Below are 17809 nucleotides of genomic sequence, written 5' to 3'. Positions count from 1 at the left end.
ATTCCAAAAATTGTTCTGTTGGATTTTAAATGTATGTTTTTTTTCTTTTTAAAGATATGCCCTTCCTAATTATTTTATGTTGAGACCAATAGTAGAATAAATAATCTATCCCTAAGAACATACAAGTCACATCACATACTAGGTAGGGAAAGAAAAGAAGATAGGCATTTGTTACAGAAAATCCACATACAATATATATAAATCAGCTCTGCCAGTTAAGACATATCCAGTTCAGTTTGCACAACACCGATAGTGCAGAAATGAAGGCTAGTCCTCCCACCTCATTTGCCAAGAGTCTTCATCTCTTCTTTTTGCACTACTTCTCTATTAAAGACAAACATGCTAGAAAGTCAGATGATGCCATGACCTCTTCTCCTTGGCAAAGTGCCAAAAGAGGGCTGGCTATAGGTTGAGAAAAGGAAGAGGAGAAAAGAAAACCAGACAAACCATATATTCGACATAACTTCTGTGGAAGTGATGGAAGACCCACAAAGGCACTTGTGGTGTGGCCCTTCCCCAAACAACCTCATAATCAAACACTTATGAGAAATGTATTCATCTCTTCCTGATTAGTGGTCCTTTATGGATGTAAAGTAGAGAAAATACCAGCTAGCTCACATGTTGGAAAGATTACAGGAAATCTACTTAACAAACATTTACATACTACTTACTCTGTGCCAGCCCCATTCTGTTTTACTAATATTAACACATTTAATCCGCCCCACCGCCCTATGAGGTAGATTTATCCTGATTTCACAGATGGGGGAACTGAGGCACAGGGAGAACAAAACTTGCTAGACTGTTGCCAGTAAATACCTGACAGAACCTGGATTCAAATCTAAGCAGGCTGGTCTGAGCCCATACTATTTTTTTCTTTTTTCATTGATTTCAGAGAGGAAGGGAGAGGGAGAGAGAAACAGTAACATCAATTATGCAAGAGAATCATTAATCTGCTGCCTACTGCACGCCCCCCACTGGGGATTGAGCCCCCAGGCTGCAACCCGGGTATGCGCCCTGATGGGGAATCAAACAGTGACCTCCTGGTTGGTAGGGTGGTGCTCAACCACTGAACCACACCGGCTGGGCTGAGCCCATACTCTTCAGCACCCCCTACAATGCCTCTCTGAGATAATTGGCCCTTCATGCCTGCTTTGTAGAGGCCTCCAGGAATGGTTGCTAACTCCTCCTCATCCTTATTTGTTACACAACCCATTACTAATCTTCTGAGAAGCTTTCTCCAACTAACAAACACCATTTACTACCCAGAAAGTTAACTCATGCCTCAACTTTCCTGCCCTCTACCCACTGACTTGCGTGACCAGGCAGCCCCAGGCTCCAGCAGGAGATGCTTGCAGGGAGTTTACTGATCCAGGGCATTAAGGGGGTCTTGGCCGGGCTGGTTCCCTCCCAGCAGAGGAGACCTTTGATCCCTGTCTGGGGCATGAGCTGTCCAACACTGGGCAGAGGTGTCAGAGTCAGACTGCAGTCCAAGGAGACCCGCAAGGTTATTACCGGGTGGCTGGTCCATGTGCGGGCCGCAGTATGAAGAAATTTCGACTGGGTGAGACTGGGGCAGGCTTAACTCCAAATCTTACCATTTACTGCAACTACCATCTCATTGCAAAAAAGAAAAGCACTTTGCCCTGGCCGGTTTGGCTCAGTGGATAGAGCGCCAGCCTGCGGACTGATGGGTCTCGGGGTTCGGGGCACATGCCTGTGTTGTGGGCTCGATCCCCAATAGGGATTGTGGACGTAGATGATCAATGACTCTCTCATCATTGATGTTTCTCTCTGTCTCTCCCCTTCCCTTCCACTCTCTCTAAAAAAATAAATAAAGCCCTGACCGGTTTTGCTCAGTGGATAGAGCGTCGGCCTGCGGACTGAAGGGTCCTGGGTTCGATTCCGGTCAAGGGCATGTACCTTGGTTGCGGACATATCCCCAGTAGGGGGTGTGTAGGAGGCAGCTGATCAATGTTTCTCTCTCATCGATGTTTCTAACTATCCCTCTCCCTTCCTCTCTGAAAAAAAAAAAAAATCAATAAAATATATTAAAAAATAAATAAATAAATAAAAATAAGCATTTTGGGATTAGTGATCTAAGTCAGATAGCAACTCAGTGGGCTCTTGTTGGGGTCCAGCCCCAACAGGTCCAGGGGTTCCCAAAGGTGTGGACGGAGTTGGCGAAGAAGGAATGACACGGATACAGCGTTCAGATGATCAGCATAGCCAGCTTCTGGGGTCCAGGTCCAGGGGTTCCCAAAGGTGTGGATGGAGTCGGTGAAGAAGGAATGACTCGGAGACAGCGTTCAGTCTATCAGCATAGCCAGGTTCTCTTTTTATTGTCCTGTTACATCTGTATTTATACCATTTGATCCTATAAGCATGCCTCTATAATCACATCATGGTATGTTTTGGATAACCTTCTACAGTTCCTTGTTTCATTTCCATTGTTTCTTATCTGACCTTTGCCAAAAATCCTGTCTCTACCTAGTTCTGTTGATTTTAATCTTGTCTAGGTTAATCTCTGTGTTCCATTACAAGGGCTATTCCAAGATCACTATTCTACTGCTCTACTGATAGGCTACAAGGAAGTGACTGAAGGAGATTATCCTACCCAGTAAAGGTTATGTCCTCCCAGCCTTGCTGCTTGCCTTCCCTGGGACTGCCCTGTGTCGGTGGGGCTCCAGGGGTGTAGGCTTTGGTGCTTTCCCTGGTGGGCAGACCCCTGGGGATGTGGGCCCAACAAGTCCCAAATTTATTGCCAACAGTCTTAGTCCAAGTTCTTCATAAGTAGTACATGGTATTTCTGTAACACTAGGGGGATTTACTGATTTATTCTCTTCCTTAGTCCTGTTAATCCCTAACGCCAGGGAAAAATCCCCACCTGGGGAAACAACCTTTCTCAGGGAGGTGGTTCTGGCTGTAACACATAGCGCTAAGAGGGGGAGCAAACATATTAAGAACAGTATGCCGAATACGCCAGGTCCCTTGAAACATGCTGTGCAGATGTTTCTTCCCTGCAGCGACTGTGTCATGCAGCAAGGATGGACGGGCCTCCGGCAGGCTCTGTTCCCTCTACTAAATGGTAGGCGCAAGCTAAAGAGCCCGCGCCACTCTCGCCAGGGCTGTAAGTGCTTCCTACAAGCTCCCCTCCCGCCTGCCGCCACGCCACGCGGAGGACCCTGCGCTCAGCCAGGGGCGCATCCTGAGGACCCCAGGGGTGGTAGGGTCCCCTAGGGGTGAGGGCTGCCAATTGCTCACTGCCTTTCAGTTCCGGGACAGAAATCTCAACTGAAAGGACTTGAGTCACTAACCGCAGCCTCCGGCCGGAAGTCACCTCCCCAGCGTCCTTTTCGAGCTGCAGAGCTGCAGAGCTGCAGAGCCCCGGCTCCGGGAGCCCGCGGGCGCGCGCGGACTACAACTCCCGGCATGCTCGGGGGCCGCGGAGTTAACCCCTCCGGGGCCGCGGCCGCCCCGCGCCCCGCCTCCGTCCCTCACCTGGAGCCCGCAGGGTGAGTTTTGCAGAGCTGGGAAAGGACCCCCCTTTAAACTTAAGTCGTGTTTGTGTGTGTGTGTTTGTGTGTAATGTATTCCATAGAAATGATGCTGATCTTCCTGAAATGGTACAATTTGCAGTAATGAGGTTCAGACGTTTTGGGGTGTTTTGTTTTTTTGGTTTTTTTTTTTTGCGAGTGGAAGACAACAACTACTCTGAACCACAGGGCCTAAATGGAATCACTACTGTCTTCCTCAGAATGCTACCCAAATCCTCCCCTCTCTCCCCAGAGCAAAAGTAGCCAGCAACCCCTCCCCTCTCCCGAAGGCCCCCGACCTGGGCCCTTCTCCTGGGCCCCCAGCAAGGCTTGTCACCTGGCACCTGAACCAAGAATTTTGTTATCCCTCCGGTTCGGGCGAGGGAGGACCTCCCACATCCTGTTGGATTAGAGATTTTAGAATTTAGGCCCTTTGTCTCTCTGAGCCCGCCCTCCCCGCAGGGTGCCACCAGGGAATCCTGCAGATTCGGCAGGCGCCCTACCTTTGTCTGACTTGAATGACTGATGGTTTAAGGGTTTCTTCCTCGGGAGTGTGGGTGGTGGGTGTTAAACTGGTCGTTGCCCCGCCCCCACCCCTAACTCCATGGCACAGGAGGCAGTGGATGCGGTCACACTCAGTTTTCTATTACTGTCCTCTGTTGATATTGTGCACAGTTCCAGTTCTGGGCCGGGAGGGAGGAGGACAGTAATTACAAGTATTGGGGATTACTAGGCTGTTCGGGGTCAACTGCCCCCCCCCATCCATGGTCAGAGGGGAGTGGTGAGGATGCTTGTTTTTTTTTCACCTTTTCACTGCCCCGACTCCACTTTAACTATGTCAGTTCCCCCGCCCTTCTGCCTCATCTTTCAAGAGTCTAAAGCTGCTAGAAAAAGGGGCTACTCTGAGTCAAGGGGCTGAGGGCCTGGAATTCCTGGATCCCCTTCTCTGCTTCACCCCTATCTCAGTGTCACTAGCAAGAATCCTGCCCTCCCTGGAAGGTTAATTCCCCCATTCTGGGCAGTCTCTGTTTTTTCTTTTCTTTTCCATGGCCCCCAAAGGGGCCATTGTTCTGGCCAGCCTTTGGGGCAGGGTAGACAGAAGGGAGGAGACGTTGGGGCAGGAGTCCTGAACCATGGGAGGCGAGGGGAGTGAGAGCAGGCCGGCAGATCTCTCCTCTATTTCACCCTCCCCACCGCCAACTGGCTCCCTGCCTCTGCTCCCGCCCCTTAACATCCCAGACTCCCTGGCTATTTAAACAGCGATGGGTGCCCCCATCGGCACACTGTCCTTTGGCCACCGGACATCATGCCTCCCAAGAAGGATGTTCCTGTGAAGAAACCAGCGGGACCCCCGATCTCCAAGCCGGCTCCCAAGCCAGCAGCAGGGGCTCCTCCAGCCAAGTCCAAGGCTGAGCAAGCGGCAGCTGCCCCTTCAGGCCCTGAGAAAACTTGGGAGCCCCCCATGGATCTCTCCAAAGTGGTGGTGAGTGCCGGGAAAGTGAAGAAAGAATTTGGGGCGGGGGGAGGGGGTGCGGGGGGGGGGTGGTACAAGGGTGGAATACAGCCTAGGGGAATTAGGAGGTATCTAGAAGGTAGGAATCAATGCGCACTGAAGTGATATTGGGGGCTCCCCTGGGTCCATCCTTTGGAAGCATCCAGGCTTATGACTCTGCTAGTACCTCTGTTGTTCTCCCCATTAACCTGTAACACACATGTGTGCGTACACACGCTCATACACACTGACTCCCCTGCTGGAGGCAGGGACTGTGAGATGGGGAACATCTGGGTTCCCAGGACAGTTTCAAGGTGAAGGGAGGGAGCTACTGCCTGTGTAAAGGCCCTATCTCTGAACCCCAGCAGGGAAGGCTAACGAGGACAGACTTGTTAGACAATCACAGCTGGGGGTCAGGAGTAAATTTAGCTTTTGTTCAGCCCCCAGTTATGTGAGGGATGCAGGACTCAGGGCAGTGGAGGGAGGGGAACAGGTGGCATGGGATTAACCCTGTTCCTAGGAAACCCTCCCCCCTGATAATTCCTCCTCTTGGGATTCTCCCAAAGTCCAGATCTGGGAATGGGACTGCGGTGGCTGGGCTCTCAGCCTGGTCCCTTTGAGCCCCTCCCCAGAGGTAGCTGGCAGTTGGTTGGGAGGAGTGATACAGAGGAATCGAATGAGCCCTGTGAGCCCTCCTCACCTGCTCTTTTCTCCCACAGATCCAGTTTAACAAGGACCAGCTGGAGGGTGAGGAGCAGTTGGTCCCCTGAGCCCACTGTCTAGGCCCAAGCCCCTGGTCAGATTCTCTTTCTATTCCCCTATTCCAGTCCTGACCTTGAAACCTCCCACACTAGTCCCCTGTTCTGCCCAGCTCTAACACACAGTTTCTGAACTTCCTCTCTGTCCGGGGGTGATGGGACCCTGGTCAACACCGATATCTCTTTATACTTCAGAGTTCAAGGAGGCCTTTGAGTTGTTTGACCGAGTAGGGGATGGCAAGATCCTGTACAGCCAGTGTGGAGACTTGATGAGGGCCCTGGGCCAGAACCCCACCAACGCCGAGGTCCTCAAGATTCTGGGGAACCCCAAGAGTGATGGTGAGGGGACCACTGGAACAGTGGGGCTTTTCAATTTGGTGGTGGAACAGAGGAATGTTGGTAAGGTGACAAAAGATGCTGAGGTGGGTCTCATGACTTCAAAAACTGTCCACGCAGGGGCAGAGAAACGTCCTGAATGTTGAACAGGAGCAAAGCCTTCATGGGTGGGATGGGAGCTGGGTCCTAGGTGACACCGCAGCGACCTCTCCCTCACCTCTCACCCTTCAGAGCTGAAGTCGCGGCGAGTGGACTTCGAGACCTTCCTGCCCATGCTCCAGGCAGTGTCCAAGAACCGAGACCAAGGCACCTATGAAGACTACCTGGAGGGGCTCCGGGTGTTTGACAAAGAAGGGAACGGCAAAGTCATGGGAGCAGAGCTCAGACATGTCCTCACCACCCTGGGTGAGGCTCAGACCAGAACTGTGGGTTGGAGAGAAGAGAGTGGACCGAAAAGAAGGTTGCCCAGTAGCAGGAGCCAGGGAGGGATTACTGTCCTGTAGGTCATGGGCAGGAGACTGAGAAGGTCAGAGCCCTGGGGGCAGAATCTGACGGGCTTCTTCCTGCAGAGGCTAAAGTGAGAAGGGGCACAGATGCCTCCCAAAGGGCAGGGGAAGGGAAGAGGTGGGAGATTTGAGGTTCCCTTTTGGAAGAGATGCTGGCGCTCTGTGATCTGGTACTCTCTCTGAGTTTCATTGTCGAAGCTTGCACCTGGTGCTAATGCAGGTGAAATGCAAAGCAAGATGCAGGGACACATTCAAGGCGTTACCGTTACACAAGGAGAGGATTCCTTTGGCTTCTCTTGCTGCGGGCAAATCTCCAGGGTGGGAGGAGGGGAGGTACAACACAGAATAGGCCGGCCTGGTTGGGCAGGGAGGGAAGACAGCGGCTAAAACGTTGTGTCTGGGGCTCAGGAGAGAAGATGACTGAAGAGGAGGTGGAGACCGTTCTAGCAGGACATGAGGACAGCAATGGCTGCATCAACTATGAAGGTGAGGGGGCAGAGGAGCAGAAGGCACGGGGGAGGAGGGGCGGCAGGAGGCTCCCGGTCTGCGGTGTGGGCACCCTGGGGCCGGGGTTACCTAGAGTCAGACGACCATCCTCCGGCCTGCTCTGAAGCCCCTCTCGCTTCCTTGCAGCCTTCCTGAAGCACATCCTCAGCGTGTGAGCCCGGCAGGTAGGGCCCTCCTACTCGCCTGGCAGACTAGTCTCCTTCCGGCCCCTCCGCCTGGGCACAAAAGCTGGGCAGTGCGTTTTCCTGTTCTACGTATGCGTGCTGGGGTTTGGCAACTTTTCACCTTTTTCCACAGATGGCGCGGGGTCGGACCCTGGGCCTCCTGCAGGCGGAAGCATGTTCCTACCACTAGGAGGCCACCTATTGTTTCAAAATAAAGAGACGGTTCCTCCCCTGGCCTCCGACTGCTGCTTTCTTCAGGGGTGGGGGTGGGAGGGAGGGAAGCGAGGGCTCTCCTCTCCCCGGTCCGTTCTCCTCCGTCTTCCCGCTGCTCCAAAGGGCAGGTTCCTCGCGCCCCTCCCCACACCATCCACGGGCGCGGTCTCCGTGCCCCAGGTGAGGCTCGGGAGAAATGAGCAGCGGCGGGCCCCGCCCATCTCATTACTAATGTAGCAGGTCATCTGCATAAGCCCAGGCCAGGAATCCTATTGGCTGGGCCCGCTGAGGGTGACGTCATCGGGACGTTCGAAGACTAGGGCTGGGCCGGCCGCCGGAGCCATTACTGCAGGAACAGGTCCCGCAGAGCTCGGCAGCCAAGATGGTGGGGCCCGGGCCTGAGGGGGAGAGCGGGGTTGGGGGCGAGAGGCGGGAAGTTGGGGGTAGGGGCGAAGGGACCCCGAGGGCCTGGAAGATTGGCGGCAGGGTTGGGAAGTCTGGGGAGTTGTCCTGCTGGGAAGCGAACGAGTCCCCGGCGCGGGCCCGGAGTTGGTGGTTGTGGGGGACGGGGCTGGAAGCTCGGGGTGTGGAGCTCAGCTGCTGACCGCCCCCCTCTTCTCCGCGCAGTGCGACTTCACCGAGGACCAGACCGCAGGTATGTGACGCGCCCCCTGAGGTCGCGCTCGGGGACTCCTCTAGCACCTGACCCCGCCTGTCTCTTCCGCGCCTCCAGGGGCGCCTCCTCCTGGAGCCTCCATCTTCTGTCTCCCTCTCTTCCTCCCTCTCCTTCCATCCAGATCTGAGCCCCCGCTCTGGGTGAGTGAGGGTGTGGGCATGAGACAGCTTGGCCGCCCGCTGCGGGGCGGGGAGGGGTCTGCGCTGCCTGTGCGCCTCCGACCCGTAATCAGCTTCCGCCTCTTCTCTCCTGACAATCCCCCTCCCCCCCCGCTTGGACTTGTGCGGACTGACACCCGGGACCCGCTCTTCTGTAAAGTGGGGGCCGGGGAGTTGGCGGAGGTCACTTTCGCCGAACGGCGAGGTGGGGAGTGGCCGGAGGCTGCCCCGGCCCGGCCGCTGCTCCCGCTTCCTTATAAGGACCGGCCCAGCCGGGCGGCGGCGCATTCCTGCGGGTCCTGGCGGCGGCCGGGCCGCGGGGTGGGGCGTGTGTGTGTAAGTGTGCGGCTCCTGCCGGGGAGCAGGGCTGTGCCCTCCGTGGGACACCTGAGTCGGGAGTCGGACTCTGGGTCCGTCCCTCTTAGGGACTCGGCGCACAGAGGGATCTATCGGGTTTCCATGATTAAAGTTGAATGGGAACGGACACCATGAGGGTTGGTTTAGCCCCCATGTGCCCAGTGCTGATGTGTATCTGGATCCTCAGAGTTCAAGGAGGCCTTCCAGCTGTTTGACCGAACAGGGGATGGCAAGATCCTGTACAGCCAGTGCGGGGACGTGATGCGGGCCCTGGGCCAGAACCCCACCAACGCCGAGGTGCTCAAGGTCCTGGGGAACCCCAAGAGCGATGGTGAGGGTCAAGAACAGCCCCTCGGGGTGGGGGTGGGCCCAGTCCTTCAGCTCAGCGCTCCCTTTGCCTGGGTAGGCCCCAAACTCAAGCAGGTCTTGTCTCAACTAGCAAATCCCATGGATTTCTTCTGCTTGGAGTGGGAGCAGTCTGTTCGGCTGTGACCCTGTGACCCCCTCGGTTCTGAGGACTTGTGTGACTTTCCTCCTGCCTCCTTTATGGCAGAGATGAATGTGAAGGTGCTGGACTTTGAGCACTTCCTGCCCATGCTGCAGACCGTGGCCAAGAACAAGGACCAGGGCACCTATGAGGACTACGTCGAAGGCCTGAGGGTGTTTGACAAGGAGGGGAACGGCACTGTCATGGGCGCCGAGATCCGGCATGTTCTCGTCACACTGGGTGAGGCTCTACCCTTTCTCCTTGAGCCCAGGCGCCACCTGATAGACACTTCACCTGTCACGCAGTTCCCACAATGCTCTTTCCCTCGGCAGGTGAGAAGATGACAGAGGAAGAAGTAGAGATGCTGGTGGCAGGGCACGAGGACAGCAATGGTTGTATCAACTATGAAGGTGAGGGACAAACTGGAGGAAGCAGCCATACGGGGCAGGTCAAGTACAGTTTGGGGCTGTCCCTGTCCCTGGACTTGGGCTCCAAAAAGTGTCAGGCAAGAGGCAGGGCCCTGCCCAGCCCAGGAGCGGGAGGCCAGGGTGTATGACAGGAAAGGAAGGGGCCATGTGGTGTGAAGGGTGGGGAAGGAATGGGAAGTAAAATAAATGGAATGTCTATGTCCCCACTGCCTGACCCCCTCACCCCATGTGTGTGTCTTGTCTTCACCATTAATGTCTCTTCCTTCCTGCAGCATTTGTGAGGCATATCCTGTCGGGGTGACGGGCCCGTGGGGCGGGTACGGCTCCTCCCAGCCTCCCCTTCTCTAGTTGACCCCTCCAGTGTTTTTCTTCCCCACTTGCTCTCTGGCCCCTGCCCTACCCCTACTACCATCTGACTTCTGGCATGTTTCTGCATGGAGCTGACTGGGGAGGGGAGGGTCCTCAAAGAGGAAGACAGCCTGGGGGTGTGGTACCTCCTCTCCTAGAATGGGCTCTGAAGTTTCACTTCTGGGGCCTTAGGTGCTGGTGCCTGGGAACCCTGACACCTGTCCCGTCTTGCTTTAGGGTGATCCTTTGGCCCTGGAGCAGCGGTGGTTGGCATAGAGGGGTGGGTTGCCTGCCCCATTGTTCTGCTGTAGCTGAACAGTTCTTCCCCTTCCTTCTGCTGGGCAGCTTGGAGGTACCCTAACCCAAAACTCTGTCTTCTCCTCCTGCCAGTGGCTGACAGTAGCTTTAGGTGTAGTTAAGAACTTTTCCGCCTCTGCTGTGTTCTTGCTGCTCAGGGTGGGGTTGGAACTAACAGCTGGTGGGAGGGGAGCTGGGGGCCTAGAGAACTGGTCAGACTCAAGGTGACTCCTGCAAACTGACCCCAAGGTTGGTTGCGGCAGGTACGTCCCTTCCTTCGTAGTCTTAATGGTCTCCTGGCCCCTGGTGGTCCCCTCCCCTGGGCCCTGCCCCCTCGTTTACACTTTCTCCTTTCCACAGAGCTCGTCAGAATGGTGTTGAATGGCTGAAGACATTCCCAGTGTGCCCAGAGCCTTGTGCCTTCCCCTGTGTGAGACTGTATTAGCCCTGAAGGCTTCCCAAGTTCTCTTGTCACAGCACTTTTCCCAGCTTGTATCTCATGGTTGATGTTTGCCATCAGCATTCACCAAATAAACTTGTTTTCTGTGCCCTAAATGCGGTTCTGTTTTCCTTCCTGAGCAGGCTGAAGGGAGAGATAGTCCAGGATCAATGGACCAGGAGCTGGGGAAGGGCCTGTAGGAGCCCTTTACCTCACTGAAGAAATGCTGACCACATTCATTGCTGCTACAAAGGCCACCCCTTGGGGGATGCGGGAAGCCATAAATCTCTAGGACCAAGGCTGGCCAGCCTCGTTCCAGGCCACATCAGGCTGAGTCCTCGCCTAGCACTCTAGCTCCTTAAATCCAACGCTGAACCTCCAAGCACTGCAGACCTTTGGTGGGGGAAACGTGGAGACTGTTTATTGGAGCTAAAGCGAGGGCACATTAGCACTGCCAGAGCCTGTCACCCAGCAGGGCTAGGGGCCAATAGCAACAGGAGGAGGTGAGATGCGTGCCTTCTCCCTGCCTAATAAGGGAAGAAATGAAGCCACTACTTCTGAAAGGGTAAATAAACAAAAGCTCCCGGTTGAGGGTGTCCTTCCAAGCCTTAAACAGCTATTTTTGGGGCAGGTGAGCGCCTCTGCCCAGCTCCTGCATCCGTGCACAGCCCTGCCAGCTGAGCTGCCTTTGGCTATGGGGAGAGGCCAGCGTCCGGGCCTGGTGCCTCTCTGGCCTAAGTGAACGCCCAGGGAAGAACTCCACAATGAGGCCCCAGCCCGACCCGCTACCTGACAGCCACAGGTCAGAGAACACAGAAGGCATCCACAAGATAAAACTGAAAGCAAATTAATTTATAAAAAAGAAAAAGAAAGAAAAAAAGAGAAAATTTACAGAAAACTTTTGAACAGAAGGAAGGTGCCAAGACGCAGAGGAGAAGAAACATGGGGACATGAGGAACGAAGGGCCTGGTGGGCGGGACGAGGGGCTGATGGGGAGCCTGGAGTCACATTTGCCTGCACATCGAGGGTGAAGAGGGAGAGCTGGTATGTGAGGCACTGGAATCTGGGGAGCTGAGCTGCAAGCTGGGGGTCAGCACTAACCTAGGTTGGGCATCCCTACCCCACTGTCTCCAAATCCCAGGGAAACCCTAGCTACCAGTCAAGGTTCTGATGGTCTTGGTGGAGGAGGGAAGAGGTTATGGGAATGATCCACTGAGTCATAAGAAAGAGGTGCTTAAGTGCTTTTTGAAAATTTCAGGTTTTTAAAACTTTCCATCTTCTAGCTGCCCTCTCCATGTCTTCTAGGAGCCCACTGAGAAAGCCCAGGAAGGAAGAAGAGCCCTGAATGCCCTGTCTTCCTCTATTATCTACCACAGGAATCTCCAAAAATAGGTTTCCCCACCAAATACACATACGCTGACATCAACTACATTGGCGACTTAAAAACACAAAAAACTGACATTCAGAGGGAAACGGGTCATTGGCTGAGCTGGGGTGGCCTAAAACAGCAACACTGAGGAAGCAGCAGGAGAGATTAGTAGGGATAAACGGGGGGAGGGGGAGGGGGTTCTGAGTTGACTTAGTTACTACTGAGGGGCTGGAGGAGACAGGTTCTGCACCCTATTTTATCCCCAGAGCTCTCTCCAGAATGTTAATTACCCTTTTCTAAAATGGTCACCTCCCTCCTCCAAAAAATGTAAAAGTTGGATTTTTTTTTAGTGGGTGGAGGGAGCTCCAATGCAGCTTAAAAAAAGAAAATCTATTTCCTTTAAAAGGGCTTAATTTTTTCCATCCATAAAAAATGCAGTCGTTTTGAGGGGGTGTACCCTTTAGAAGTGATTAAGTAGAACCTTGTATAAATACCTTCCCCCAGTCCTCCTTCCTTTGAGGGCACATCCCCATCCTATCCTTCCTCCCAGACATTAGGAAGATCCTTTAAACAGAAGTCCTTGAATAATCCCATATAAAAATGCAAGCCCCTGGCAGGGGCTTTGGTGGGGGCTTTGGAGGGGGCAGGAAGTGCTTTCCTTACGTAGTGATGAGCTCTCCAGCTGGGGAAGAGTCCCAGTGGTGGGGGGAGGGCTCTTCCTGGAACCTTGATCTTCATGGGGGTGAGGGAGAGAGATGTCTGGCTGGCTCCTCACTGTGGAGGTGGCACAGGGGTGACTGTGCCTGGGCTCGGGGCTGTGGGGTCTGGAGGCAGGGGGGTGCCTGGGTCTGTGGAGAAAGGGAAGATGAGTCAGCTAGGGTGAGCAGGAGAGAGGGCACCACGGACAAACAGAACGGGGCGCGGTGTGCAATGGGTGGGTAGATGAATGAGGTACCCACAATATACAACCTCCTTTCCCAACAACCTCTCCCACCTCACACCGGGAAAAGTGACAGACCTGAAATCATCCTCCTGCCCCCAAGGGAACTCTAAATGGGGCGTCTGAGCATGATGGGGACAAGCAAAGGGGGTGCCAATCATCATGCAATCAGGTAGCTGCCTTTCAAGTTTACAGCTGAGATGCTCTGTGCCACAGGACTCCTCCATGACCCACCAGTGAAAGGCCCCAACGTCATCCCCAAGGTGGCAGCTGCCCGGCTGGGGGATGGTAAGGACAGCCAGAGAGGCCCTTCCTCCTGGATTCTAATTTCACCAGAGCGCTCAAAGAGTACCTGAGCCCTTCCCCCTTGCCCTCCTCTCCCCATGTGGACCCCTCTCCCGCACCCTTCTCCCCTCCAGGACCCTTCTCACCTGGCAGTGGGCTGGCATTGGGCAGGAGGTTGCCCTGAACAGCTGCCACAATGGCAGGGCTCTGGGCTGCGGCGGATCCGAGCCCCGGCCCGAGAGGCAAGGAAGATGGCATGGTGGTGGTCGCCGGCAGGTTAGGATGTAGAGGGTTCGCCATGGACACAGGCAGGTTAGGTGGGGGGAGAGTGCCCGGGGCGAACGGGAGATGGTGGTGATGCCCATGCAGGTTAGGAGGAGGGGGAAGGTTAATACTGATGGAGTCGGCTAGACTACCAAATGGGATGATGGATGGAGCAGGAGGAGGAGGAGGCGGCATGCCAAAAGGCAAACCCAAAGGAGCATTACCCGCCACGCCTGGGTGCCCGCTGCCTGGCACTGCCCCTGGCATCATTGAGGGAGGAGTTTGTTGGTTGGGGAACGGTGAGGGGCCTGGGAATAGAGAAGAGATCCAGATGATTAGAGACAGAAAATCTCACTTATCAACTCACTTTTATAGGGAGGGTAATCTAGCCACTCCCAGGCACCACCTTCCCTTTTCCTGACACTGGAATTAGTGGTAAATCCTTGGAGCAACATTCCAAAGATCTGGGTTTGGGGAAAGATCCCTGCAGCTTGGGGATATGGCAGAGGTGGGCCCAGCCGGAGAAACTGAGGCCAATTCTATCTCCAATCCTATCACGTATCCCCTCCGAGGGGACCTGGAACGCTCACCTGGATCGCTCTGGTCAGCAAGAGGTCAAGAACCCATCACTTACCATGGGGTCCAGGGGGTGGTACCCCTGGTGGGACTGCCCCAGGTTGGGGGGCTCCGGCTGGTTGTTGCTGCTGTGGCCCTGCAGTTGACCCTGTCTGCCCAATCTGTTCAGAGGGGCCCAAGCTTCCAGGAGGGACCCCACTGCTAGCAGAAGCAGGGGCCACAGAAGCCGGAGCCATCGCCAAGCCATGGACTGTGGGTGGCCCAGCAGCGCCTGTAGGTGGGATAGGCTGGGAGCCTGGGGGCAGGGCTGGAGGTGGCTGCTGCTGCTGCTGGTGCATTTGCTGGAAGTGCTGCTGCCGAGCCCTCATCTCCGCATACTTCAGCTGCTCCATGTGGAAGGCTTGCCTGTCGGCCAGGAGCTGCTGCCTCTGATACTCCAGCTGCCGGTGCCAATTGAGTACTGTCACCCGTGTTCAGGAGATCCCAGAGCAAACACCTTCCCCCTGCTTTATTTTCTGACAAACCCAGCCCCTCATTCTGGTGGTTCCCCACACAAGTCTAAATCAGTGCGTGAGCATCCCCTTCCCCTCCCCCATCTTCTGGCTGCTCACACAGCTTCTCATGGCAATGGTGTTAGTCTGGGGACTAGGCCTTGCTGATTTCAGCTACAAAGCTTTGCACTTGTCATTAATCTGGAAAACCTTTCCAGTCCTCCTGTCAATTCATGTTCTTGTCTTCCTTAAAAATTGGCTAAAAACTCATCATTCTTAGGGAGCCATCTCAGATCAATTCACTAGCCTCTGAGCTTTTGGCCTTTATTCTGTTATCACCTCAGGACTTATATACTTGATTTGAAATCTCTTACTTTGAATTTGTCAGGTACTTTAAGCATTAACTGTTTTTTGATGTCTCCATACCGTATATATTTGATGTCTCTAATTGAATTGTAAATTCTCTGAGGGCAGGGGCCCTGTATTCTCTTTCTTTTCTTTTTTAAATATATTTTTATTTATTTCAGAGAGAAAGGGAGAGGGAAAGAGAGATAGAAACATCAATGATGAAAGAGAATCATTGATTGGCTGCCTCCTGAACAACCCCCAATGGGAATTGAGCCAGCAACCGAGGCATGTGCCCTTGACTAGAATTGAACCCAGGACCGTTCAGTCCACAGGTCTGAATCCACAGGTCTCTATCCAATGAGCCAAACCAGCTAGGGCTCATCTCTTTCTTTTTACAACTTCTCAAAGACAAAGTGGTCCATAGCTTATCTATCCCATCCCCTTTTCAAGTTCATCTCCTGGATCTGAAGCCTCTACCCTCTCATCATGCTTTAAATTTGTTCAACCCCTCAATATACACTTATTGAGAGTTTACTATGGGCCAAGCCCTGTTCAAGGACCTGGAGATGCTGATCAAAAATTAACTAGGATCTCTGCCCCATGGAGGAGCTGACATTGCGTGGCACCTCAGCTCCGGCTTCACCTGTGGGCCACTTGTCCTTAACTACCTGGAGCTGGCTCCCCCTGCCCTGGCTTGGGCTGTTCCACTCTTGCTTTGGAGCCCTGTCCATCTCAGGCTTTCTGCTCTGCTGCTACCCTCTCCACACTGCCCTGTCCTCAACTGAAGCACAGCTCAGCATCAAGGTGGGCCCCGGCTCTGCTGAACCCCTAGGGAGCATTACTCACTGCTTCTCGCTCCCGGTCCATGATCGTCTCCAGCTCCTCAAAGTGCCGGAGTTTGATCTCCAGCTTTTTCATCTGGGTCTCCACTAGCAGGGCCACCAGAGATTTGATCTTCCTCTCCTCAACAGCAGCCAAGTGCTGGGGAAGGAGGGGTGGAAGGCATGTCAGCGGGAAGACATTCCGGGGCAGAGAAAGGTGGCAGGTTTTAATAAACAACTTGCTGTATTCACAGCCCAGAGAGCAAAACAGACTTGATATTTTTAAAAGAACATGAAGAAAAAGCAAGTGTGGCAAAGGAGAAGTAAGACAAAGTCAAATAATCTATATACATAAAAATCTAAGTGACCGTTCGACTATTTGACCAGTAGCTATGACGTGCAATGACCACCAGGGGCAGATGCTCAACATACAGGCATGGAAACATGGAACAGCCTGATGAATCTCAGAGGGAAGGGGGGAAGAAATTAACCGAAGAGCTTATATGCCTACTACAGATCCGGTGCACAGATTCATGTACCGGTGGGGTCCCTCAGCCTAGCCTGCAGGGATGGGGCCGAAACTGGCAGTCTGACATCCCCTGAGAGGTCCCAGATTGTGAGAGGGCACAGGCCAGGCCGAGGGACCCCACCGGTGCACAAGTCTGTGCACGGGCCTCTAGTCAAATAATCAAAGCTTAAGAAACTTAGAACAGTGATGACCAACCCACCCTCTTAGGATCAAAAGAAAAAGGAAATGGCCAGCATTATTCAAGGGATGAGTAAGGATTTCCTCCAGGTGAAGTGAGATCAGAGAAGGGGCATCTCCCCCTTGGGGTTTTCTGGGTCTCTGGCCCTCACCTTGGCCTTCACAGCAGCGGCGGCCAGCGCAGCAGCAGCAGCGGTGGAGAGATTGCCCTCACCGATGTCCCTCTCCACCTTGGTCTTCCTTTCTCCCTCTGACTCCACCACTTCCTTCAGCACTTCCTCCTGCCCCTCCTTTGGCTCCTTCTCCTTCTCAGGGTCAACTGGGCCAGGAACAGGGCTGTTAGTCCTTCGGCCTCCCTTCACTCTCCTGGACTTAACCACCCTGTGGGGAGGCTCACCTATGGGGTCCCCATCACTCTTCTCTGACTCCTTCTCACTGTCGCCGTCTTTCCCTTTCTCTTCATCTTTCTTGGGAGCCTCGCTAGTCTTCTCTTTTGCTTCTTCCTCCACAGCCCCAACTCCTTCTCGGGGTTCCTGAAGTCCCAGGGAAAGAAAGTAGAGGATATCAGGGTGACTGGTTCTCACACAGGATCTGGACTAGGAAATGAATTCACACCTCTTACTTGGGAGGTAGTTTGACTCCAGGAGAAGCCTAGCCACCTCCTGCCTGAGCTAGATTAAGCCAGTTCCCCATCACTATGCTGCCACCCCACCCACAGCCCCCCAACCCCCCAGCCCAGGTCAATCCAGCTATACCTTGGGCTCCTTCTTCTCCTCTGTGGCCTGGCCCTCCGCCCGCGCCTCGTCAGTCCCGCTCTCCTCTGGGCCCGTGGGAAGAGGAAATGGGAAGTGGCTGATACAGAGTCTGTCTCTACAGCACTTTTCCCACAGCCCCCTTTCCTAGCCAAAATCTTAGTGAGAGGGTTAATAGGGAGCCAGAGACCCTAAGGTAAAGTCCTGGGGAAAATAAAACCCCCACCAATCTCCCATTTGTCTTGTGCTCTGAGGCCAACCGAGGCAGGGATGGCAAAGGGAAGCCAGGTGGAAGGGGAGAAATCTGGGAACCTGTCAGCCTTACCAATCCGCTCAGGCTCATCAGAGGTGGTTCCGGCAATACCACTACTTTCCAGACCGAAGGCTGGGTCCGCCTTGCCTGTCACTTTGGCTGCTTCCTCCACTTTCCGAACATGGGCCTCCACCAAGGCTGTGGGTACCTCTTCCTTCATTTTAGAGAACTCCTCTGCAAGTTTCAGAGAGGATGAGGGTGGGAGTGGGGGCAGGGAGGCAGTTCTGGCCACCCCGGTGAAATCC

General features: G+C 54.1%; 3 protein-coding genes across 13 annotated transcripts in view; 2 read left to right on the top strand and 1 right to left on the bottom strand.

The window, feature by feature from the left end:
* The first annotated feature begins 3372 nt into the window (after positions 1–3372).
* Positions 3373–7531, top strand: MYL6B (myosin light chain 6B). Its single transcript, XM_036296894.1, has 8 exons — positions 3373–3512; positions 4794–5016; positions 5745–5772; positions 5979–6122; positions 6351–6524; positions 7034–7111; positions 7259–7296; positions 7430–7531. The coding sequence occupies exons 1-7, from the start codon at positions 3430–3432 to the stop codon at positions 7285–7287; spliced, it is 759 nt and encodes a 252-aa protein (XP_036152787.1). The 5' UTR covers positions 3373–3429; the 3' UTR covers positions 7288–7296; positions 7430–7531.
* A 229-nt stretch (positions 7532–7760) lies between these two features.
* MYL6 (myosin light chain 6) lies at positions 7761–10815 on the top strand. 2 transcript variants are annotated; one of them, XM_036296895.1, is made up of 7 exons: positions 7761–7894; positions 8137–8164; positions 8888–9031; positions 9254–9427; positions 9520–9597; positions 9888–9932; positions 10621–10815. In XM_036296895.1, exons 1-6 carry the CDS (start codon positions 7892–7894, stop codon positions 9914–9916), a joined length of 456 nt encoding a protein of 151 aa, XP_036152788.1. In that variant the 5' UTR covers positions 7761–7891; the 3' UTR covers positions 9917–9932; positions 10621–10815. The 2 variants fall into 2 exon arrangements, with proteins under 2 accessions (XP_036152788.1, XP_036152789.1); XM_036296896.1 differs by lacking the exon at positions 9888–9932.
* Positions 10816–11532: 717 nt separating this feature from the next.
* Positions 11533–17809, bottom strand: part of SMARCC2 (SWI/SNF related, matrix associated, actin dependent regulator of chromatin subfamily c member 2) — a 21532-nt gene continuing 15255 nt past the window's right edge. For 5 of the 10 annotated variants that reach the window (XM_036296882.1, XM_036296883.1, XM_036296888.1 and 2 more), the window contains 8 exons: positions 17577–17738; positions 17255–17325; positions 16897–17032; positions 16652–16818; positions 15819–15953; positions 14192–14573; positions 13440–13865; positions 11533–12916 (listed from right to left, as the gene is read on the bottom strand). In XM_036296882.1, the coding sequence (XP_036152775.1) occupies positions 12840–12916; positions 13440–13865; positions 14192–14573; positions 15819–15953; positions 16652–16818; positions 16897–17032; positions 17255–17325; positions 17577–17738 (1556 nt within the window). In that variant the 3' untranslated portion in view covers positions 11533–12839. The remainder of the gene's footprint in view (positions 12917–13439; positions 13866–14191; positions 14574–15818; positions 15954–16651; positions 16819–16896; positions 17033–17254; positions 17326–17576; positions 17739–17809) is intronic. The other 5 variants (XM_036296884.1, XM_036296886.1, XM_036296889.1 and 2 more) reach the window with 3 other exon arrangements.

Source organism: Myotis myotis, unplaced genomic scaffold (assembly GCF_014108235.1).
Source record: "Myotis myotis isolate mMyoMyo1 unplaced genomic scaffold, mMyoMyo1.p scaffold_m19_p_3, whole genome shotgun sequence".
In the NCBI taxonomy this organism is placed as follows: Eukaryota; Metazoa; Chordata; class Mammalia; order Chiroptera; family Vespertilionidae; genus Myotis; species Myotis myotis.
This window is presented reverse-complemented; position numbering and strand designations above follow the sequence as displayed.